General features: G+C 37.3%; 1 protein-coding gene across 1 annotated transcript in view; it reads left to right on the top strand.

Annotated features, from left to right (window-relative positions):
• Eif3h (eukaryotic translation initiation factor 3 subunit H) overlaps window positions 1-21,082 on the top strand; it is an 86,685-nt gene that overhangs the window by 18,037 nt on the left and 47,566 nt on the right. Inside the window, exon 2 of the mRNA XM_038343542.1 lies at window positions 1,757-1,913. Coding sequence (XP_038199470.1) covers window positions 1,757-1,913 — 157 coding nt within the window. The remainder of the gene's footprint in view (window positions 1-1,756; window positions 1,914-21,082) is intronic.

Here is a 21,082-nt window from a genome sequence, read left to right as displayed (position 1 = left end):
GACTTCCAGATCCCAAACATGCAAGTTTTAACACATGTATGTAACAGATTAGTGGTTATGTAGAATTATAAAAAATAGGCTTCAGTTTGTTCCCTTGAGGAATTTTCTTTCTTTGTTCATTCAGTTGTTCTTTTTAAATTCTTCCTTTCTTTTTCTTTTTTCTTCTTTTTGGTTTTTTTTTTTTTTTTTTTTTTTTTTTTTTTTTTTTTTTTTTTTTTTTTTGAGACAGGGTTTCTCTGTGTAGCAGTCCTACCTGTCCTGGAACTAGCTTTTATAGACCAGGCTAGTCTCGAGCTCACAGAGATCTGCCTGTCTCTGCCTCCTGAGTGCTAGGATTGAAGGTGTGAATCACCACTGCCTGGCTCTTTTTTTCTTTCAGATAAATAATTAGAGGGGCTAGAGAGGCCAGCGGTTAAAAGGGCTTATTGCTCTGTTTGTATGCCTATGAATGGGTGTCAGGGACTATAGTTACAAAATTATAGTTGTAGTTACATAGTTGTGAGCTGCTGTGTGGGTGCTGGGAATTGAACCCAGGTCCTCTGGAAGAGCAATCAGCACTCTTAACCTCTGAGCCATCTATCGCTCCAGCCTCCAGTTTAATATTCTTATGGTTTAGGTACAAAGCTGAATTGTTACCAGATGGGCTTTGGGAAGTGGTTGGGTCGTGAGGGTTCTGACTTAGTTAATCCTATGTTGGAGTCATTTTTTTTATGGTGGTGTTGGGAAGAAATGGAGACTTGTGTGATGGGGCTTGGCTTGGGGAGTTAGTATCTGGGGGTCTGCTTAGAGGGGCTGTAGTTGTCCCTGTTCCTTCCTGTCTCTATTTGTTGCCATGGAGACATTAGCTCGGACAACTGCATTATACTGTCTACCATAATGTTCTACCTCACTCTCTCCAAAACATGGGCTAGAACCCCTGACACTGTGAGCTGGGATAAACTCTCCTTCCTGGAAGTTGTTAGTCAGGCAGCGTGCCCCAGCAGCACAACTAACATTGTGGGTGGGTATATGACTTTACATTGCTGGGGCAAACACCAGAGAAAAACACCATAAAGGAGGAAATTTAACAGATGGTTCAGTTTGTGGTTGCATGCCCCGTGTGTTTGAGTAGAACCATCATAGTGGCAGAAGTGGATGAAGGAGGAGATGGGGAAGCACTGAAGGGAAGGGACTTGGGACCAGGTATGAATTTCAGAGCTACGCCTGTAGGAACTGATTTTTCCAATTAGGTCCAATCTCCTAGTGTTTCCAGAACCTCCAGAAATACTGTCACCAGCTGAGACACAACACTAAACATAGGAGTTTGGGGCCGTTTGTATTCCCACCACAGCAGTAGGGGAGTGGAAAGACCATACAATTTCAAAGGATGGATGAAGCTGCTTAGGTTTGAGAACGATGTGGTTTGACTAATTTTTGTATGCTTTATTTCATTAGGTTGAAATGGTAAGATCATACATTTATTACATTGGTGAAGTCTTTCTTGATGAGTTTATTTTAGCCAGTCTTGAATGCTGTAGATAATTTACCTTAAATTTGAAATTTTATTTATTGAAATGAACACAAGTAATTCCCAGGCTCATCTTTCCACTTAAGGTTAAAGGAAATGGTTTGTGCGACAAAGTTTGTTGAGTCCTAATATGAAGTTTTGTGGTTGTGGAAACTCACTGGCAGAGTTTTTTTTTTTTTTTTTTCTCTTAGAAATAAGTAAAATATAAATTAGTATGTCTTTTAAGTTCTCTTTTGTATTTCCTTTCAGGTAATATTAAAGATAATCAAACATTATCAAGAAGAAGGACAAGGAACTGAGGTCGTTCAGGGAGTGCTCCTGGGCCTGGTTGTAGAAGATCGACTGGAGATTACCAACTGCTTCCCGTTCCCCCAGCACACAGAAGACGATGCTGAGTTTGATGAAGGTAAGGGTCTGCACTGGCATCAGGTTTGTCTTCACAGGATATACAAGTAATGTTGCCGAATTTTCCAGTTAATTTTTGATTATATGCTATCAGAGTTTTATTGAGTTAACCTGAATCTCAACTTAACTTTTGACTTTTTGGAAACATCGCATGCTCTGCGCAGTGAGAATGTGTGATAGGGTTCGTGACTTCGTCCTGTCTGGCAGCCATTGTCTACTGCCCTGAAGTGCTTAAGAAGAGGGAGTCTCAAGAAAGAAAAAGAAAGAGATAAGTGTTGATAGCTGCTTTATAGGACGATCATCCTTCTAGTTAAAAGATCATACCAGACACAAACGCAACATCTTTAAAGATTTCTCTTTCAAAATCTAGTTGAATTTTCACTTTTTTTGAACTTTTAGGACACAATTTATATATAATTTTTTAAAATTAAAAATGTTTGCTTATAGTATATGATCTTTTTTATTACCATAACCTTTTATTTTGAAAAATGTACCATAGGCATGTGAAATACATGAATGTTGTCAGTAGATCTCTGAAATTTCTCATAAAAGTTACACTATCGCTGGGTGATGGTGGCGCAATTCCTTTAACCCCAGTACTCAGGAGGGAGAGGCAAGTGGATCTCTGAATTTGAGGTCAGCCTGGTTTACAGAGCAAGTTCAGGACAGCCAGAGCTACACAGAGAAACACTGTCTCAAAAATTGGAAAAAAAAACCAAAACCCCCAAAAACCCAAAAGTGATACTATTAATGTTTCCTTTTTTAAAAAATTTATTTTTATTTTATATTAATTGGTGTTTTTGCTTTCATATATGCCTATGGTACAATTTGCAATTCTTTGTAGTTATTAACCCTTCTCTAGATAATCATTTGCAAAATATATTCTGTTCTGTGGGCTGCCTTTCATCCTCTTGATGCCCCATCTTTGGTCTGCCGTTGTGAAGTTGTGATGTTGTTTTACTTTTGTTGCCTGTGTATTTAGTTATGTTGAAGAAACTCAACAGATTTATTATGAAACTTTTTTCCTGTTTCTTTTAGGAGTTTTTATTGTTTTAAGTAATAAAGTGAGTTATTTATACAATTTAGAGTTAGCTTTTATGTACGTAAAGTAGGGGTCAAGATTTCTGAGCTTTAGTTTTTCAGGACAGGGTTTCACTGTAGCTTTGGAGCCTGTCCTGGAACTAGCTCTTGTAGACCAGGCTGACCTCGAACTCACAGAGATCTGCCTGTGCTGGGATTAAAGGTGTGCACCACCACCGCCCAGTTTCCAAGCTTTAGAGAAGAGATACTTTTCCAGTGAGTGGTCCTGGCTGGCATCATTGTGTCTAATTTGACCATATGTAATGCTAGGGGTTGACTTCCAGACTTTTCTTTTCTGTTATCGGGTTCAAATGTCTGTCCTCTTTTAATCCCACCGAATGAGAGTAAAGATCATCCCTCAAATTCTTTGGTCAAATTATGCAGACTTTATTTTCTGTTAGACAGGGCTATCTCCCTAAAGCAGAGTTTGAGGAAATAGCTTTGAACATAGGAGACAGTGGGCTTATATAGTTCAAAAAACAGCACGATTTAGGGTTTTCAGGTGTTTGGGGATTTCCAGAGGTTTTTTGATTTAATAGAAACTTTGCTGAACATTGCAAAATATTTTGGCAGAAAATCTTATCAGGGTGGAGGTTAGCATTGAATATGTAAATCACTGTAGGTAGTGGCAAGTCTTTTGTCTCCTTGGTTAAGCTTATTTCTAAGTATTGTATTTATAATGCTATAAATTGGGTATTTTTCTTCTTATGCATTTCTTTTTTTTATTTTATTTATTTATTTTTTTGAGACAGAGTTTTCCTCTGTAGCCTTGGCTGTCCTGGAACTTGCTCTCTAGATCAGGGTGGCCTTAAACTCACAGACATCTGCCTGCCTCTGCCTCCGTGCTGGGATTAAAGATGTGTGCCCCCAGTGCCGGCTGAATGTACCCTTTTATTATTGTGGTTGGAGGCATGTGCCACAGCATGTGTGTGTGGGTTAGAGCTTATTTTTGCCTTTCCATCTTTGTGGATTTTGGAGATCGGTCTTGGGCTGTCAGACTTGAACGGGAAGCATTTTTCTTTTCTACTGCTCCATCTCGTTGGTCTTTCATGATTTTTTAAATAACTTTTAGCCAATTACTTTTAACTTAATAAAATGTCATTATTTTATTCAGCCTTTTCTGTGAAGCAACTTGAACATATTAGAAATGTACAGTATATTCTTGCAGAAGCTGATTTCATGATACTGTCATTCTTTTGGGAATAGTTTTCCATTAACTTAATATCTCTGGAAAATTGTGTTTCTACCTTTGTTTCAGACACCTTACTGCCTGTGTGTTAATTTGTAAACTTCTATACATAATGCATTTTTTTTCTGTTCTAAACAGGCCTGTTTTCACTTGGATTTCTGTGAAAACACCTTTGATAAGGTTAATATTGGGGTTTGTGTAGTCTCCTAAAGCAGTATCAGTAGAGATCAGTTTCTCTATTAAGCATATCTAGAGATGCTTATTTGTAATTTAATATTCACTATTTCAGACTAGGGGACAAGTGGTTATTTATACAGTTGTTTTCTCTTAAAAATGAAGAGCTTTAGATGTTTATCGAACCAATGTGGTTGGTTAGAATAAAAATCATCTAAGAAGCCGGGCAGTGGTGGCGCACGCCTTTAATCCCAGCACTCGGGAGGCAGAGGCAGGTGGATCTCTGTGAGTTCGAGACCTGCCTGGTCTACAAGAGCTAGTTCCAGGATAGGCTTCAAAGCTACAGAGAAACCCTGTCTCGAAAAAAAAAAACCAAACAAACAAAAAAAAAAACAAAAAAAAAAATCATCTAAGAATATATAATGCCTGATTTTTTTGGGTAGGTATTATTTTTTAAATAAAATTCTTTAGAATATAAAGAAATAATGTTTAGTCCAATTATGCTGCATAAAGTGTTACATATTAATATTAGAACTTGATCATTGGAAGTTAGTTAACATATACTTTAAGAAGCTTGTTTAAGGCTTTAACAGTTTCAAGACAAGAAGAAACTGTACTTAGCATTTAGTAATACTAGTAAGTTTTAAATCCTGGTCATTATATCCTTTCCCACACAGGTTATAATTTTTATCAGCCCTATTTTCTGCATTAGGAAACTGAAGTGTGTGTCAGAGATTAAAACATATTGAATGTAAAGCAGTGTGATCCATATTTGAAATCTCTTTATGTAAAACAAGCTTTAATTTATTGGTTTACCTGTAAGAACTAAGAAGGGGCTGTGAAGGTCTCTACAGTGCTTGCCTTGCAAACTTTGACAACTCAGGGTAGCTCCCCAGCTTTCAGTAAAAGCGTGGCTCTGTGGTGTGTGTCTGTAACCCCATATATTAGTACAAGGGCATAGCATGCAGGAAGGAGGGTCCCCTGCACTTCCTTGTTATCCAGTGAAGCTGAATTGGTGACTCCAGGTTCAGTGAGAGACTCCTCCAAGTATAAGGCACAGAGTGATGTGCTGAAGACACCTGCCATTGACCTCTGGTCTCAGTATGTGTACAAATGTGCTCCTACAAAGAACTAATGGGATCCATCCTTTTCATTATACACATGAAAGTATAGCATGACACTATTTCTTCATAGTCTTGGTGAAAAGTTTGAATTTTAGGTTCTTACCTAAACCCATTTATTCTCTTAATAATCATCAGAATGTGGTCATCGTTCGAATTTTTATTTTTTTATTTTTGTGAAATAAAATTTCTTACTATGGTTAGGTATCTTAGAATATTCCTAGATGTGGGTTATTGTGCGTCATAGTAAAGGCTGCTTGTTTTACTCACTGGTTTTCCATTATTCTGTGTCCTCTTTTGCCACCGCTTTATGAAACTGAAATGTCAAGTATTTCATAGTTATGGTAATTATACAGTTTGGGTTTCTTAAGAATTTTTGGTAGGGATATAGGCTTGGTTTTTTGTTTTTGTTTTGGTGCCTCATGTGAAGTGAGGAATTTTAATCTGTGGTACAAGTAAAATATTAGTAAATGTTTTAAACCAGGTTACAAACTGACCTGTGTGCCTGCTGTTGTAAATAAAGTTTCATTGGAAGACTGTCCTATTTGTTTATGTATTTGTAGCTATATTCCTACTACAGTTGTCCTTAGATAAAACTGTTTGCCTGGTGTTTGCTTGAATTGTGCTTTAGGATAATGTAAAACCGAGAAATGTGTCATTTGTTTCTGTTATTCACAGGGTTTCTTACCTCCTCCTCCTCCTCCTCTTCTTCCTCCTCCTCCTTCTTCTTCTTTTCTTCTTCTTTTAAAATTCAACATAGGTAACTCTTTGAGTGGTCCAAATTTTGTTAAATTTATATTAGAGAATTTGCTTTTTGGTGACAGTGAGGTAACTTACTCATTAGAGAATATTTGCTTTTTTAAAATGTGAATAAACCCCTAAAGTCAAAACCCCCATTAGGGGGCACTATTATCACGCTTAGAACTGGAGACTAATTTGTTTTCTCAGACATACAACCCGAGGCTTGCTAACAGCAAAAATATTTTCATCTGATAAGATTCAGATTCTGTTTTATACAACTGAATTCCTTAAATATGTTATAAAGTGTACTGAATTAAACACAGATTCAATAACTCACTGTCTTGTTTTTCAGCACATTAAATCAATTTAATATTGCAGGTGTTATAAAAAGCTTACCTTGTCTGCATCAGAGCCAAATTCCTAATTTTTATATTTGGAATGGACAAAGTTTAATTTTGGTTGCCTCAGGTTTGCCACAAAGTGCACATTGACTCGCAGAAGGGGTCTCCTTACCAAGGAAGCAGGGAGGGTGGTATGGGACCGACTTAGACCGTCCTACTGTGTGTGGTCGGCAGTTACTGCAAAGATAGCAAGTTATGTGATGTTTGAGACTTTGGGTAATTTTTGCTGTGGCAAATTTGTTTTCTTTGTTAAAAGTGTAGTGTTCATTTTAAGAAATGCTAGTACAGACTGCTTTGCAGAATTAGCTAAAAAAAAAAAATTCAAATAGAAAGTGCTGCGACTCCTAAATGGACTTCTCAAAAAAGAAAAAAAGACGTTGAATGCAGATAAGGTGCTTTCAGAGCAGCTAGCGTTTTGCAGTCACCGTGCTGCTTGCACCCCTGGGTTTAGGGAGAGTGAGATCTGTAGTCGCGCATTTTGCAGTGCTGTGTGAGATTCTGTGCTCCGTGGTAATTAAGTCTTGGCCTAGTTACTTGTTGCCTGGTCACCATCCTCCCTTTTCCTTAGGCTGACCCAAATGCAGACCCGAGCCAGGACTGCTCAAAACTTAGAGGGCGGGATCCTCCTTCAGTCTGTGTTGCCTCAGAATTCCAAGCGTGGTCAGGACAGAGCATGGTCTCTAATTATCAGACAGATGGAGACATTTTGTGGAAAGATGGGCTGTTTGCTTATTATTTTCTTGATTTGCCTATCTGTAGTTAGTAATCACTGTGTTCTTTTCAGTAGATTCATTCTTTAAAAAAAAATCGGCTTGTTTTGTTAATTTTTTTTTTTTTTTTTTGCAAAGAACCTTTTTGATAGAAACATTAGACAGTTCCTGAGACACTTTGAGGGGCATGCTTGAAGCTTGCTGGAAAGATGGGGACATTTTTAGTGATCTCAAGTCTTCAAGTGCAAGAGTGTGATAAAATGCTTCATATATTTCAGGAGATAAAAGATTGCCCACAGTAATTTATTTTGGCATTTATATGGAAATGATATTGTATAGACAGTGAAAAAGAAAGATAGCAAATCTTGTTATAGCCGTGAAAGGTTTTAAGTAGGAGAGACAAGGATGTAAATAAGAAAGTTTGAAGTGTACTTGATACGTCTGGAAAGAGATGGAGAAAATGGTAGGAAGGATCAGGTACCAGTGTGGTTTCTTGTTTGGGATGACCTCACAGAAGCAAACCTTGAATTTGTAGGCAGATGTCAGTTGTAATTTTAGTTAATTGTTAAGGAAGGTAATATGCTTGTTCTAATTATCCGTATTTGTGGGACATAGTAAATAGCGCTGATATCTCAAGAAATAAAGAGTAAACTAATGTGAAATTTTGGCTTGACATTTAGTCAGAGAAAGTTATATCCCTTTACAGGACTTCTGATGAGGGTGCTCCTATATTCAAAGTGGAGACGCCTTTGATGGGCATGCTTGTGATAAGCAAAGGACCATGCTAGTGTCAAGTTTGTGGGAATTTTAGTCCATAGAACAGAAGCTCTATTTAAAATATGTAGGAAAATGTTTAACATAAATATTAAATAGCTCGTTTTCACTTTGTCTAGGCAGCAAACCATGGGACTGTATACTGAATTATAATTCTCCTGGTTTTTGTTTTTTGTTTTTGTTGTTCATGGTAGTGTTTGAAATGTTAAATCTTAAATATTTAATGATTTTTCTGGTGATTGTTCAGAGCAGTAAGCTGATTTAGATTAATGCCTTACCAAATTATTTTCACCATTCAGATAGGCTGTTTGTGTGTTAGACTTTAAATGATGTTTTATTTTTGGTTCGTTAAGGTGATTAGAAAATGAGAAAATCTAAAGGTGAAACAAATCTCAGTTGATTCTGGTCTCTTTTTTTGTGTTTTTTTTTTTTTTTTGAGTTTTCAAGAATAACTATAGAAGTGTGGTCAAATTCTGGCTTCATTTTAAAACTTTCAGAAGGGTCAGGGTGTGCTTATTTCATATTTTAAATTTCACTTTTAAAAAATGAGTTGAGAAACACCCCTTTGAGGAAGGATGCACTATTGGAAATGCGGTCCACGTGAAAGGTTTTTCTGCTTAAAGAAACCGAAAGCAGCGGTCCCCAAAGCGTAAGTGCTATGGTTTGGAGAGAAGCCAAGGAAAACCTGTTTGAATTTTGTGCAGACTTAAAGTAATACTGTAAGATTTGAAAATTACAGGTGAATATAGTACTTAAATAGTAGTTAAAATTCCTAAGTTTCCCAAGTCTAAAAAATGTAATCCTTAAATTACTGTTCCCAGTGGTTTAAATTTTAATTAAATAAAACCTGTTTTACTTTTGACCCACAACAACTCTAGGTAAAGATATTTGAATCATTACTAAATTTCAAGCTGATAACCATTAAGAATGAACTATTTAATACTAATTAAGATGTCAAAAAGCCACAATTAGGGTATGTAAGTAAAGGTCCTTGTTATTTCTATTTTTATATAAACCGTTTCCTAAGAAGCAAGTTTAAGCTCGCTTCCTATTTTGCCCAGTATTGGCTAATTTCAGTCTGACAATTAAATATATTACCTAATCTGTGAATTTTATATATTGCTAGGTTAACTATAATTAGATTTGATGTTTTTGATTCTGATGTTGCATTTTCCAGAGCTCCCTCCATCAAGGACATGACATCTGTTTGTAAATGGCCTTTCTCTGCTGAAATCGCTGCAGTTCTGCATGCCCATCCACTTGAGACTATTCTGAGTGGGCTTTGTGTACCTTACCATTCCCAACATAAGTATTATTTATTCCTTTGTAGAATCACGAACTTTCATTTGGTGTATTTTATCTACTTTCCAACGTAGTGAAGTATAAAAGCAATGTTTGTTTTGACCACTATCATATGTGCACCCTGGATCACCTGGCCATGCCCTTGTGCACGTTTACCATTGTCTCCCCTAACATCCAGCCTTCAGTCTGCCTCTGCGTCTGCTTGAGTAGGGAGAGGGTTGTATGTGTATATCAGCAGTCTTTGCAGAAATGTCCACATTGTTTCTGTTTTACAGAACTAGATAGGTGGTAATGCTGTATGCATGTTTGATAGCAGGCAGCTAACCTTAGGAGCCAGCAGCAATGGCTGCAGGAGTCTGGCTGCAGAACCTACTTGGGACGCCTGGGATTTGTGACCTGCCATTAGCCTGAGCAGGCTGCAAGGATGACAGCAGTAGCACCAGCTGGACCTCTGCCATTTGTCCTTGGGCGTCATAGCTTCCAAGTTCCATTTATATTCTCACCCCTCCCCATCTTTTTAAGTTAATTGATATTTGAATGAAAACTATATGCCTGGAATTTTTGATGGCTACAGCTCACCACATCTCTACTGTGGATTTTTTTGGGGGGGAAAGGGGAGGCCTGGAAGAGTTTTATTTAAGGAATTTAACTGTTCTAAGCAGCACATTAGGTTTGAAGCATCAGGAAGCCTAGTAGATGATGTTTGTAAATCAGAGAAGGATAAAATGAAGACTGATAAAGCGAGCATTCTAGATTCATTCTCTATCTATTCTCTCTCTCTCTCTCTCTCTCTCTCTCTCTCTCTCTCTCTCTCTCTCCATCCATCTATATCTATCCATCTATCTTCTGTTTATAAATAAGTAGGTGAATGACTTGGGTGAGAATGGAAAATATATCTACAAAGCTGTACATCATCCATTCTGTGATTTAAAATGATTCTATATACAGGGTAGTTTGTTGTTCAAAGATTCAAATTGAACCACCCTTGCATTGATTACTAAACATATATTTTATTTCTTCTTTTAACCTTATTTGGTAATAAAGCCTAGTGCTTTTAAATGTATTTTGTGCATTGTTTTGTCGTTGCTTATTTTTTGAGACAGGGTCTTACGTAGTTTAGGCTGCCCTAGAAATCTTAATGTAGCAAAGGATCTCCAACTCGCCATCTTCTGGTCTCTACTTCCTAGGTGCTAGGATTACAAACAGGAGATGTAATACTAGCTTTCATACTTAGTTTTCAGCGTGTATTACTAAAGTTTCTACTGTTATGAATTATTTCTCCTTAAATTTTATAGTTTGGTTTGTCTTCTATCAAGTGCTCAACTCCTCTCCCCCACCCCCAAATATTGCTAAAACAAAACATTAGAAAGCACCCCCAAATATTGCTAAAACAAAACATTAGAAAGATCCTGGACTAACAGGGTGAACAGTAGTGAAGTAATGCCTTGATCAGTACTAGTCTTTTTCCTCTGGTGATGAAGTAAGGAAAGGGATAGTATAGGTGGGCATGGCATACTCGGATCTTAGGGAATAGGCAGGGGCTTCCTCCTGCCTTAGCAGGTGCTGGGTGTGAGGGGCAGTGAGACTGCTCTTGCCGTCTCAGAATCTAGCTTTGTGTTTCTTTCCAGAATGTCTCCTCCTACAGAACATTGATTAGAAAAATATACTAGTAGCTACTTACAGGAACTGCACACATACACTATTACAGTTTTCACTTGAGAAAATTTCTCAAAGACACATTTTCATCGCCAGCCCTTGAAAGACATGAAAGGAAGAAAGTCCAGCGTTAGGAAATATTGTTTTAAGGTGTATGACTTTTGTTTATGCTGCATTTGTTTAACTCTGTGAAGCTGTGATTCTTTGCCTGTCTAAGACACCTGATGGTCCTAATAAAGAGCTGAATGGCCAATAGCAAAGCAAGAGAAAGAAAGGATAGGTGGGGTTGGCAGGCAGAGAGTATAAATAGGAGAAATCTGGAGGAGAGGAGGAGCAACCCGAGAACAAGGGGAGGAGGATGTCAGGGGCCAGCCATCCAGCTACACAGCTGGCCACCAGAAGAAGAGTGAAAGTAAGACATACAGAAATAAGAAAAGGAAAAAACCCAGAAACAAAAGGTAGTTGTGATAATTTAAGAAAAACTGGAAAGAAACAAGTCAGACTAAGGCTGGCATTCATAACTAAGAATAAGCCTCCATTTTTCCCCCCCTGCAAAAAGCCAGACTCGAGTTTCTCAATTGTTCTGGCTATCTGGCTACAGTTGTAGATTTGCCACCAACTGTCATCTTTCCTCCAGGTAGTTTTAATGTTGTAATGTAGATCATTATGGAAACTTCCCTGAACCTTTAGTAATAGGAAATTGAGGAAACAGAAGCACAAGGTTAATTAAGTAGTGACAGAAGCCCCCGTTAGCAGACCTGTGCACTGAGATCCAGTTCAGGAGAGCTGGAGTGATTGGTACAGCCGAAGGAAATGGTTGTTAAATTTAAGGTAGATTTCAGAAAATGTAGTAAGTTGTGTATGTGTACCATAGACTTTAAAACTCCAGGGCAGCTCTAAGCTTTACATTAGCCATAGATTAGTGGTGGCTGAATCAAGTCAGACATTCTAAACAGGCAACTGTGGGTCAATCAAGTCAGCTCAGGCATTCTAAACACAGTTGCTGAAAGTCAGCATAGCCTCTAACATTTGCTGCACAGAATGGAGAAGCTAACTGAAGTATAGATTGAGCTGAGTAGGGTGAGTTCTTATTAAATGCCACGAACTGCATTTCCAAATAGCTTTAATAGATGGTTTTACTTAGTATAAGTTGGCTGACTGATGGCACAGGCTTTCTAGAATACATTGCTTTGCAGATGACTTAAACAGACAGTACTGAGAAAGCCTGTCATGTGAATTTCCTTCTTTACTGAGTACACAGTATGGTTAAGTGATATGTTGTGCAATGCTTCCAATCTGCTGCTTCTGCCATCTGGGCAAACAGAATGAAACAGAATGAAAGAAAAGAAAGCACGGGAAGGAAATGGGTCCCTCAGCTGTAAGGAATCTCTGTGAACACTGGGTGCCACTCATAGCACACTGAGCTGTGTCCATATAAGTCACTGTGTGAAATGGAGGTCTCACGGTCATCCCTTTTGGATGTCCAGGAACCTGTGGTTGAGACAGACTAGTTCAGCACCTAAAACATTCACAGCTAGACGAAAAGGCCATCAGCTCATGACTTCACTGTTCTTTAGCCGATCCTTCACCCTGTTCCTGCATGGAATCTTCCTAGGAATTTGTTTTTACCAGTGTTTTAGGCGCAGGGGTTGTGCTGGTGAAAGAAAGCAGATAAAACAATTTCTTCCTTTTTAAAATACAGTCTTTTCGCTGCTGCCGTCTTGGCTCAAATGTTGAGGCAGATGTAATGATCACTGACACTTTAACTTCACTTCAGTGAAGCCTTTTTGGAGCCAAATTATGCTCTAAAGCAAATTTCCCAAGATACTTAAGTCCCATTTTAAAAGGCAGCAGGACCTACAGATGGGAAGGAAAATCACTTCAAACCTCACCAGTTGTACCGCTGGGGAACTTTTTGAATTAATGATGAAGTTGTATTTGGAGTAAGCTGACACTTTTGTTAGTGGATACATCTCTTTTAATCTTCGGGATTGTTAAACAGGTTTTGTGCTTATGTTTGCTTTTTATACTGCAGCTTCTTGTTATTATCATAAAACATGTGAGCCCTTACTAAACTGTGCTAACCATGCTCATCTGGAACCTCCTTAGGAATTAACATAGCCTCGAATAGATGGCTAATAGTACAAAGCCACTGTGGTTTCTGAGGCTTACCAACCATGCTCAGTTCTGAAACATTCAAAATTAGATTCACTCTTTTTTACTGTACTTTTTTTTTTTTTTTTTTTTTTTTTTTTTTTTTTTTTTTTTTTTTTTTTTTTTTTTTTTTGCAAAAAGAGTTATCAAAAAAACACGGTAACTTAAACAGATCCATAACTGGGAGGAATTAATAACAAAAAGCTGTTGTTGACACCAGGAAGTAGGTTAAATAGTACACTGTGGTAATGAGGACCATCTATGATAAGGCCTGGCCACCTGGGTTTTATTAGGCTGCTTGATACTTTGATCACAGTATTATTTCAAGGCTTGTCTCTTTAAATTGCTAAGGTTTCTTGTCATTGTGAGATTTAGACCACAATTTCGTTCATTGCAAAGAGGTATTTTTGTTTTTGTTTTGTTTTTATTTTTGTTTTTAAAAAAGAAAGATTCTGGCCAAGCCAAAATTTGGAGGAGGTGCAAGTTCAACAGCCAGAAGAACCTTAGGACAAGAGATCCATTCCACAAAGACACGAAAGCCACTGAGTATCAGGTTCGTCTGACCTTCTTTGCAGTTCTGCTTAGATCATAGTTACACTTCATATGGTAGGGGATGCTGTAAGGATGACTGGTATAATTCAATTAATTATTGTTTGATATAAATAGATGCATTTAAAACACGTATCTCATGTTTTAAGAAGGTACTGCTGCTCTCAGCTTTCCTTCCCAAGTGCTAAGTGGTTTTGATGAACATCTTCAAGAACTTATGGAATGATTTTTAACCCCTTCAGCCATAATGACTGAATTATAATAGCCACAGAACTTAATTTGCTTGATAAATTGTCTTGCTTTGCCTTTGAACCTGAAATGTTTAAACTTCAGTTAGCTTAATGTCAGTAAATGAAAATTTTACTCATCAAAACCATCAGAATTTCCTTCTACTGATTTTCTTTATTATAGAAAGTCTTTTCGCTAATATTTAACAGTTTCTTTGTTGTATGTTAAAGCAATTTTTTTAACTTGGAAAAGGATTTTGAGTGGTGACGGGAAGACGGGAAAAACTGAATAATTTAACATAACTATTATTAGCATGGTAGTAATGATAATCATTCAGCAATGTTCTTTTATATGTAATACACTTTGTACATTTATTCACATTCTCACTAATTATCATTGTTTTGATACCCTGTTATAACTGCTATAAATTTACCTCTAAGTTTTCCCTTTCCCCATGTAACTTAAGTCTGGTTAAAAATATTAAAAAATGTAAATCCTTGATTTTACCTTTAGTAGTAAAAGGACTATGTGGAATTGACATCCAGTCTTACTTTTAGTTTCTCTTATCAGAAAAAAAGAGGAAAAATTAAAAATAGGTAAAAGACTTGAGTATTGGAGAGATTGCTTACCAAGAGGTATGATACTCTTGTTTTTGAAAGTAGGTTTGTATTTTATTTAACTTGTCATATACAACTTGTTGAATCAAGAAAGAGGATCTTGTGGGACGAAGGAAACTTCTAGCTACACATAGATTGGGAACATATATTATACAGGCATAGAATGAGAAGATCTGTTGGTTGAAGCAGAGGTTTACTTTTGTAGTAGACTGAAAAAATAGTAGGTAGAGTCAGATTCTAGAATATTTGAAAATGAAGTATAGTTTTGAAGTAGTAGTCAATCTTTATTCTGTGGCATAGGTGTGATAGTGTGAAAGCAGCATTTTGTGGTTTACAGAGGGACATCAGAAGGAAGAGGAGAGCTTGAATGAAATAACTAATAATTATGGGTGAATACTAGAGGGATGGAAGAACACATAAGGTGGAGTTAGAGGCTTATCACCTCCAGTGCCTGATATATTCCAGAAAAAGGAAGAATTAAGTTTTGTTAATTATCCCCTCCTTTAAAATATTTCATAAAAATATGCGTGATGATGGTGTCAAAGAGCAGATGGGTGAGTAAATGAAAGTAATTGGTAATAGGCTAAGAGGTTCATATATTTAGTAGTAACAATATCATCTTTACTGAAATGAAGTATTTAGTGTTTTTAGATTCGGTAATTGTAGAGAATTGTTTAGATCATTTAAAACATATAGAGAATGTGGAACAGTTAGTGCGGTGCAAATGTGAGCTGATACTTTAAGGATAGCTTCAAACAGAGCCCAAACCTAAAAATAGAAAGAGGATGTTATTTCTCAGTTACGCCATCTCAGACACAGTTTTGCAGCTTGTTGACCTGATTGATTTGTTCAATGAGTGTTTACTAGTATCCCTTTATTATGTTAAGGGATTCCATAGTCAATTGGAACAGAAAACATTAGACTGTAAAATAAGCACAGTGTGCTAAGTAGAAGAGCTAAACAAATGTACTTGTGGACAGTGATCCTTATGAAAGGTACAGCCAGATGACACCTGAGGGATAAAAAGAGCTAAGCCGACAATTCCAGCACTTGGGTGACTGATGCAAGAGGATCACTGTAAGTTGTAGGTTATGAGTACCAGGGTAGCCTGGGCTACAGAGTCAGCTACTGTGCAGAGCCAAGAGGAGAGGAAGAACAAGTGTAGAGACCCTGCACTGGGCTAATGTTGCTTAATGAATCTTTTTGGATGGGAAACAAGGTGCTGTTATTCAGAACCCCAGAGGATGGCCATGCACTCTTTAATTCCATGACTATACTAAGACTTTGCCTTCTGGTCTTTACTGTTGACATTTGAAATGTTTGTGGAAACTCGGGTTGGGAATTAGATTTATTGGTATTTATTCTAAGAAAGCGTAATGGGTACTTAGATACTCTTCACAAGTCAGAATATTTGGAGTCTTTTGTAAATAAATAATAATCCAAAATCTGAAATTTCTAAAGCATTATGAACACTGATAAGACATTCTTACTGGTAATGTTTGACCTACACGCATTGGGGTCCTGGGCTTGATCCCTAGCACAATTACCAAAAACCAGAGGGAAAAGGTTTCAGATTTTGTAATCTTTCCAGTTCTCTACCGCCAGAGGTAAGATGCTCTCAGGACATTGTTGGGACAAAATGACAGATGGGAAACATGGGTGAGTAAAGGATATCCTTCAGGCAAGAGGCTGGTGTGGTTGCGTGGTCTACCTGGGATTCAGGCTGGGTCTTGAAAATAGGTGGTTCCTCTTCTTATCTTGTTTCTCTCATTCTTCCAGTTGTACTGAGGTACTTGTTTACCATACAAATGCAAAGTCTACCTTGTTCCTAAATAGGGATTCCCCACCATTAACTCCTGCTTCTATTGCAGTTTAGATATTATCCCAGACTGCACACCACATAGTCCTGAGGCAAGCCCTGGCTGCATGCTCCCACAGATCACAAGTTTATCCAACAGTGGTGATTACCAGATTACATATTGAAAGCCGTTATTCTGAAATTAGATTTACAGAGCTTGCAAAGATAGTACATTCCTGGTATAGCCTTTAATCAGCTTTTCTTGATGTCATATCTTTTTTTTTTTTCCTACGTGGAGATGCTCTTTATTTTCGATTCCCTGTTGTTGGGGTGGGAGTGTTGGAGACAGCATCTCACTGTATAGCACAGTCTGGCCTTGAACTTGATATTCCTGCCTGAATCTCCAAGAGTGCTGGAGTTATAGGTAGAAAGGACTCCATAGTAATGGCTCCATCTAAAGGTCATACAGGGTCATGCTTCTGTTTATCCCTGGGCCCCACACGACATGGTCAGCAAGTTAACAGCTCATGAGCCCACTCAAATAAGAAATTACTGGTGTATTACCAAAAGCTAAACTATAGGTTCTAATTGGATTTTTCCAGGTTTTCTCCCACAAGTTTTCTCTGTCCGTTATCTGTTACAGGGTCTAGTCTAGGATATTGTATTACATTTAGTCATTGTATCTCTGGTGTCCTCTACTTCGTATATTTTCTTCCTTTTCCTGAACTTGACACATTTATTTTTATCAGTTATTTTGTATGTTTGTCACTTTAGGTTTATTTGTTTTCTCATGGTTATGTTGAGATTTGGATTTGGTGGAGGAAGTGGTGAAACCCTCTTCCTCATTGCTCCCATCCTGGACAATGCTTCCGGGCACACATTGACAATTATGGCCACTTGATAATGTGGTTTGGGCTGTGACTGTTAGGTTTCTCCACTAAACAGCTAGTGGTTTTCTTTTCCTATATTTATCTAATACAGCATACATGGAGGACAGGGTTTAAATTCCAGTCTTTGTGGGAGGAATATCAAAGACCTGAAGATACATGAAAAGCGCTCTATAATTAATACACATTATGAAGACTGTGAGATCCTATCTTTTCAGTTATTACTCACTTCTGCTAGACTGGGTTCTCATTGGACTCTTGGGCTGATACTTATTTATAGTTTCCTGTGTGTAGAAAAACAGTAGAGTGAACTAAATGCTAAATACAATATCTGGTGAGTGGAAAGGGGGAAAGTGTAAACTGCATCCATGCCACGGTGGTGGAAACCTGTGTACAGGTAGCTAATAGGTTGGTGTTGCTGATTTTTCCATCTGACACGTATGTGTTACAATAGCTTACTTTATTTGAATTTATTTGAAATTAAGCAGTTTTTAAAATTTTTCTCATTTTAACATTTGTCTCAGTTTTGAAGGAAAACTAATTAAATCCTTTTGACAATATAAGAAGTCTTATGATTAAAGATAGTTGGTTGAGTATACCCTTCATTTTAGAAGGGTGGATTCAGCTTGGGATAGCTTATAATTTGTAAGTAAATTGGTAGTGTTAGAAAAATCCTCCCCCCCCCCCAAAGGTGGTTAAAAAGTCCCAGTGCTGTTTTAACTTCATTTTTGCAATATGAATGAACTCTCTGAACCCCAGGCATACCAAATTTAACTTCTGTAGTTCATGCCAGCTTGTCTCATGGATGCTGTCCGATTTCTTTTCAAACTGCACTTACCTTTTTGGTTTTCTTCCTTCCCTTTTGGAAAAGCCTGTTGGTTGCTGCACCAGGAACAGAAACAGTAAGCCATGCTTGCATGTAACATTTGGCTTTTTTTTCCCTTCAGCTAAGTCGCAACTAAAACTTTATAGTATAAGAGACCATGCCTGAGTGGGCTGGTATCTTAAAGGCTATTGGTTTGAAGGAGCTGAAGGAGTTCCCACAGCACCTCCCTCTTTTGTTTAAATAAGAGAGTTCTAAACCCAATACAAAACTATATACATTAGGAACAGATATCAAGTATAAGATTAGAATTACAACCAGCATAAACAGTATTAAGCAAGGAACATATCCTAGTGTTTTAACAAACATTCTATCCTAAGGAGTCTAAGTCTTGTATTGGACATGGCTTGGCTAGATCATAAGAGTACGGTAACTATGACTATCTAATCTTCAAGCCCATCGAAGGCCTGAGAAGGGAGATAATATTACTTGAATAGGCAGGAAGTGCAGTCAAGCAGCTTCCAAAATGTGCAGTAGATGACAGAGACAACTGACTGCCTGAGCAATCACCCAAAGTCTTATTTGCAATGTTGAAGCAACCAACTTCAGCTAAGGCCTCGAGTAACTGACAGACCATTTTCAGAGGCAGGAAAATTTTCAAAACTGTCTTACCCTGTCTTGACCAGATTTGACAGTCTTTTTTTCTTGTATCCTGCTTGTCCAGTGTACTTTGTCAATGGTAGAGGCATGAGCTGTTTCTTGCTCAAAGGCCATTTCTGCCAAGAAGAAAACAAACTCCAAGTGGAGTGTCTTTGGTGCTCAACACTCTCTGGAGAATAGAATGGTGCTGCCAGGAGCAATCATGTCTCATGTCAACAGAATCCTAAGTTATTTAAATGCCATGTTCTACAGATCTTTGAAATGATTGAAGGTTACCTATCTATGCAGAATACAATCTCTATGTATCTAAAGAACCTAATTTGTCTGACTAAAAGTATAACAAACATGAATGAATATTGACCTATAATACTTAATACCTATATAATTTAAAGATAAAGACTTCATATCAGAATATTAAACAATCTTTAAACAACGGTGCAGTAAAGGACAATGACCTCAAAGTGTAAACAGTGTATAAATATCTTGATCAGAGGTAGAAATATATAATGCAATATGATAAATATATTCTAAAATTGTATCCATACACAAAATGTCCTAAACAGAGGTAGAAACATGCATGCATACAACCTGACAAAATAACTTTGCATAGGTGTACAAATATTGTAAACAGAAATCACGAATATAATTTGAACTTGTATTAATATACAAGAAACTATACCAATGTAAATTATCCATAAATAGCTCACAAGTATTCACTCTATTCACTATTATTATAGTATAATAGTATACTATATATACTATAGTATACTATTATACTATAATAAAATATAATAATAAAATAATAAAAAAAAATCTCTATTTTCCCTTACATGTGAACATGACAGGGGCTGGGCATGTTGGCGGGGCCCATGTTTAACACCAGCACTTGAGGACATAGCCAGGTAAATCTTTGGCCAGTTTGGTCTATATAGCTAATTCCAGGGCGACATGGTTTTAAAACAAGATAAAACATAGCGCATGAAAATGTCAGGAGATGGTAAGTGACTATAATCTTTTGCTTCAGCAGCCATTACTACCACACTGTGAGGGTCTTTTTGTATCTGCTTTCCTTCCTTGGTGGTTAAACTGCTGTTAATTCTGGAGCTAGAGTCATCATCAAGATGGTCTGTCTTCTGTTTTACTGTTTCCATATAATCCTAGAATTTGGGACGCAAAGGCAGGTGGATCTCTGAGTTTGAGGCTATCCTGGTCTACAGAACGAGTTCCAGGACAGCTTTACACAGAGAAACCCTGTCTCAAAAAAAATGAATAAAAATATAAATGAATGAAAAAACTAGCTGCTATAATGCTGGGAATGGTGGTACATACCTATATAATTGCAGTACTCAGGAGTCAGAGACAGATCTTTGTGAGTTGGAGGCCAGCCTCATCTACATAGTAACTTCTAGTACAGCAGAAGCTACAATCCCCCAGCTTTCCCCATACTTCCCCAAAACAACCCTTAATGTACAAAGATTTCAGGTAAAAGTTGAGTGTACAGAGTGTAGTGTTTTACTGACAAATTATTGAAAAGTTGACCATTAGTAAAGTTGTAAATAAACATCAAATAAGTAGCCCTATAATTCATAAAATAACAAAGTGGTATAAATTAAGAATAGTGAACTGGGTCAGTAGTGATGAGCACTAGAATTCAAGAATTCAAGTTCTGGAGGACTTGAATCCAACTTCCAGCACCATGTCAGACCACTCACAGCTTCCCAGAACTCCAGCTCCAGGGAAAACTGATGACCCTGGCCTCTTCAGTGACCTGCATTTCATGTTCACACAAATAAGACATACAGACTTACATATATACGTGATTTAAAAAAAAATAAAAACGTTTTAATAAAAATGATAGGCTGATAGTTTAGGCATATTATGCACCCAAGTAAATAAAGAGTGTGTGTCTGTATGTGTGTGGGGGGGGACTTCTTTATGTCCACATTCTTGACTGTTTTACCTCCATTTCTTTCTATGAACATACTACTGCGTTATTTGTATCCTAGTAGGTAAGAACATTAAACAATAAGGAAGTAGGACCCAGCATGATAATTAGGATTTCTTGGTAGAGTAATATTGAAGTAGAGACTGATGCATAAACAGAAGCTGCTGAGAGAGTCAAGATACATTAAAAACATTTATCATCAGTTTCCCCATTGGTAAGACCTAGCATAGTCATTACTGACAGTAGTGTTTATAAGTTATCATTTAATCAGGAGTTTGGCTGGTCAATACATCTGACAGTGGGTGACTATGAAGGCCTTTTGTACCATGAAAATGTTCAAATTGTATAGATAAAGCTGTGG

This window comes from Arvicola amphibius, chromosome 9 (genome assembly GCF_903992535.2).
Source record: "Arvicola amphibius chromosome 9, mArvAmp1.2, whole genome shotgun sequence".
NCBI lineage: Eukaryota > Metazoa > Chordata > Mammalia > Rodentia > Cricetidae > Arvicola > Arvicola amphibius.
This window is presented reverse-complemented; position numbering and strand designations above follow the sequence as displayed.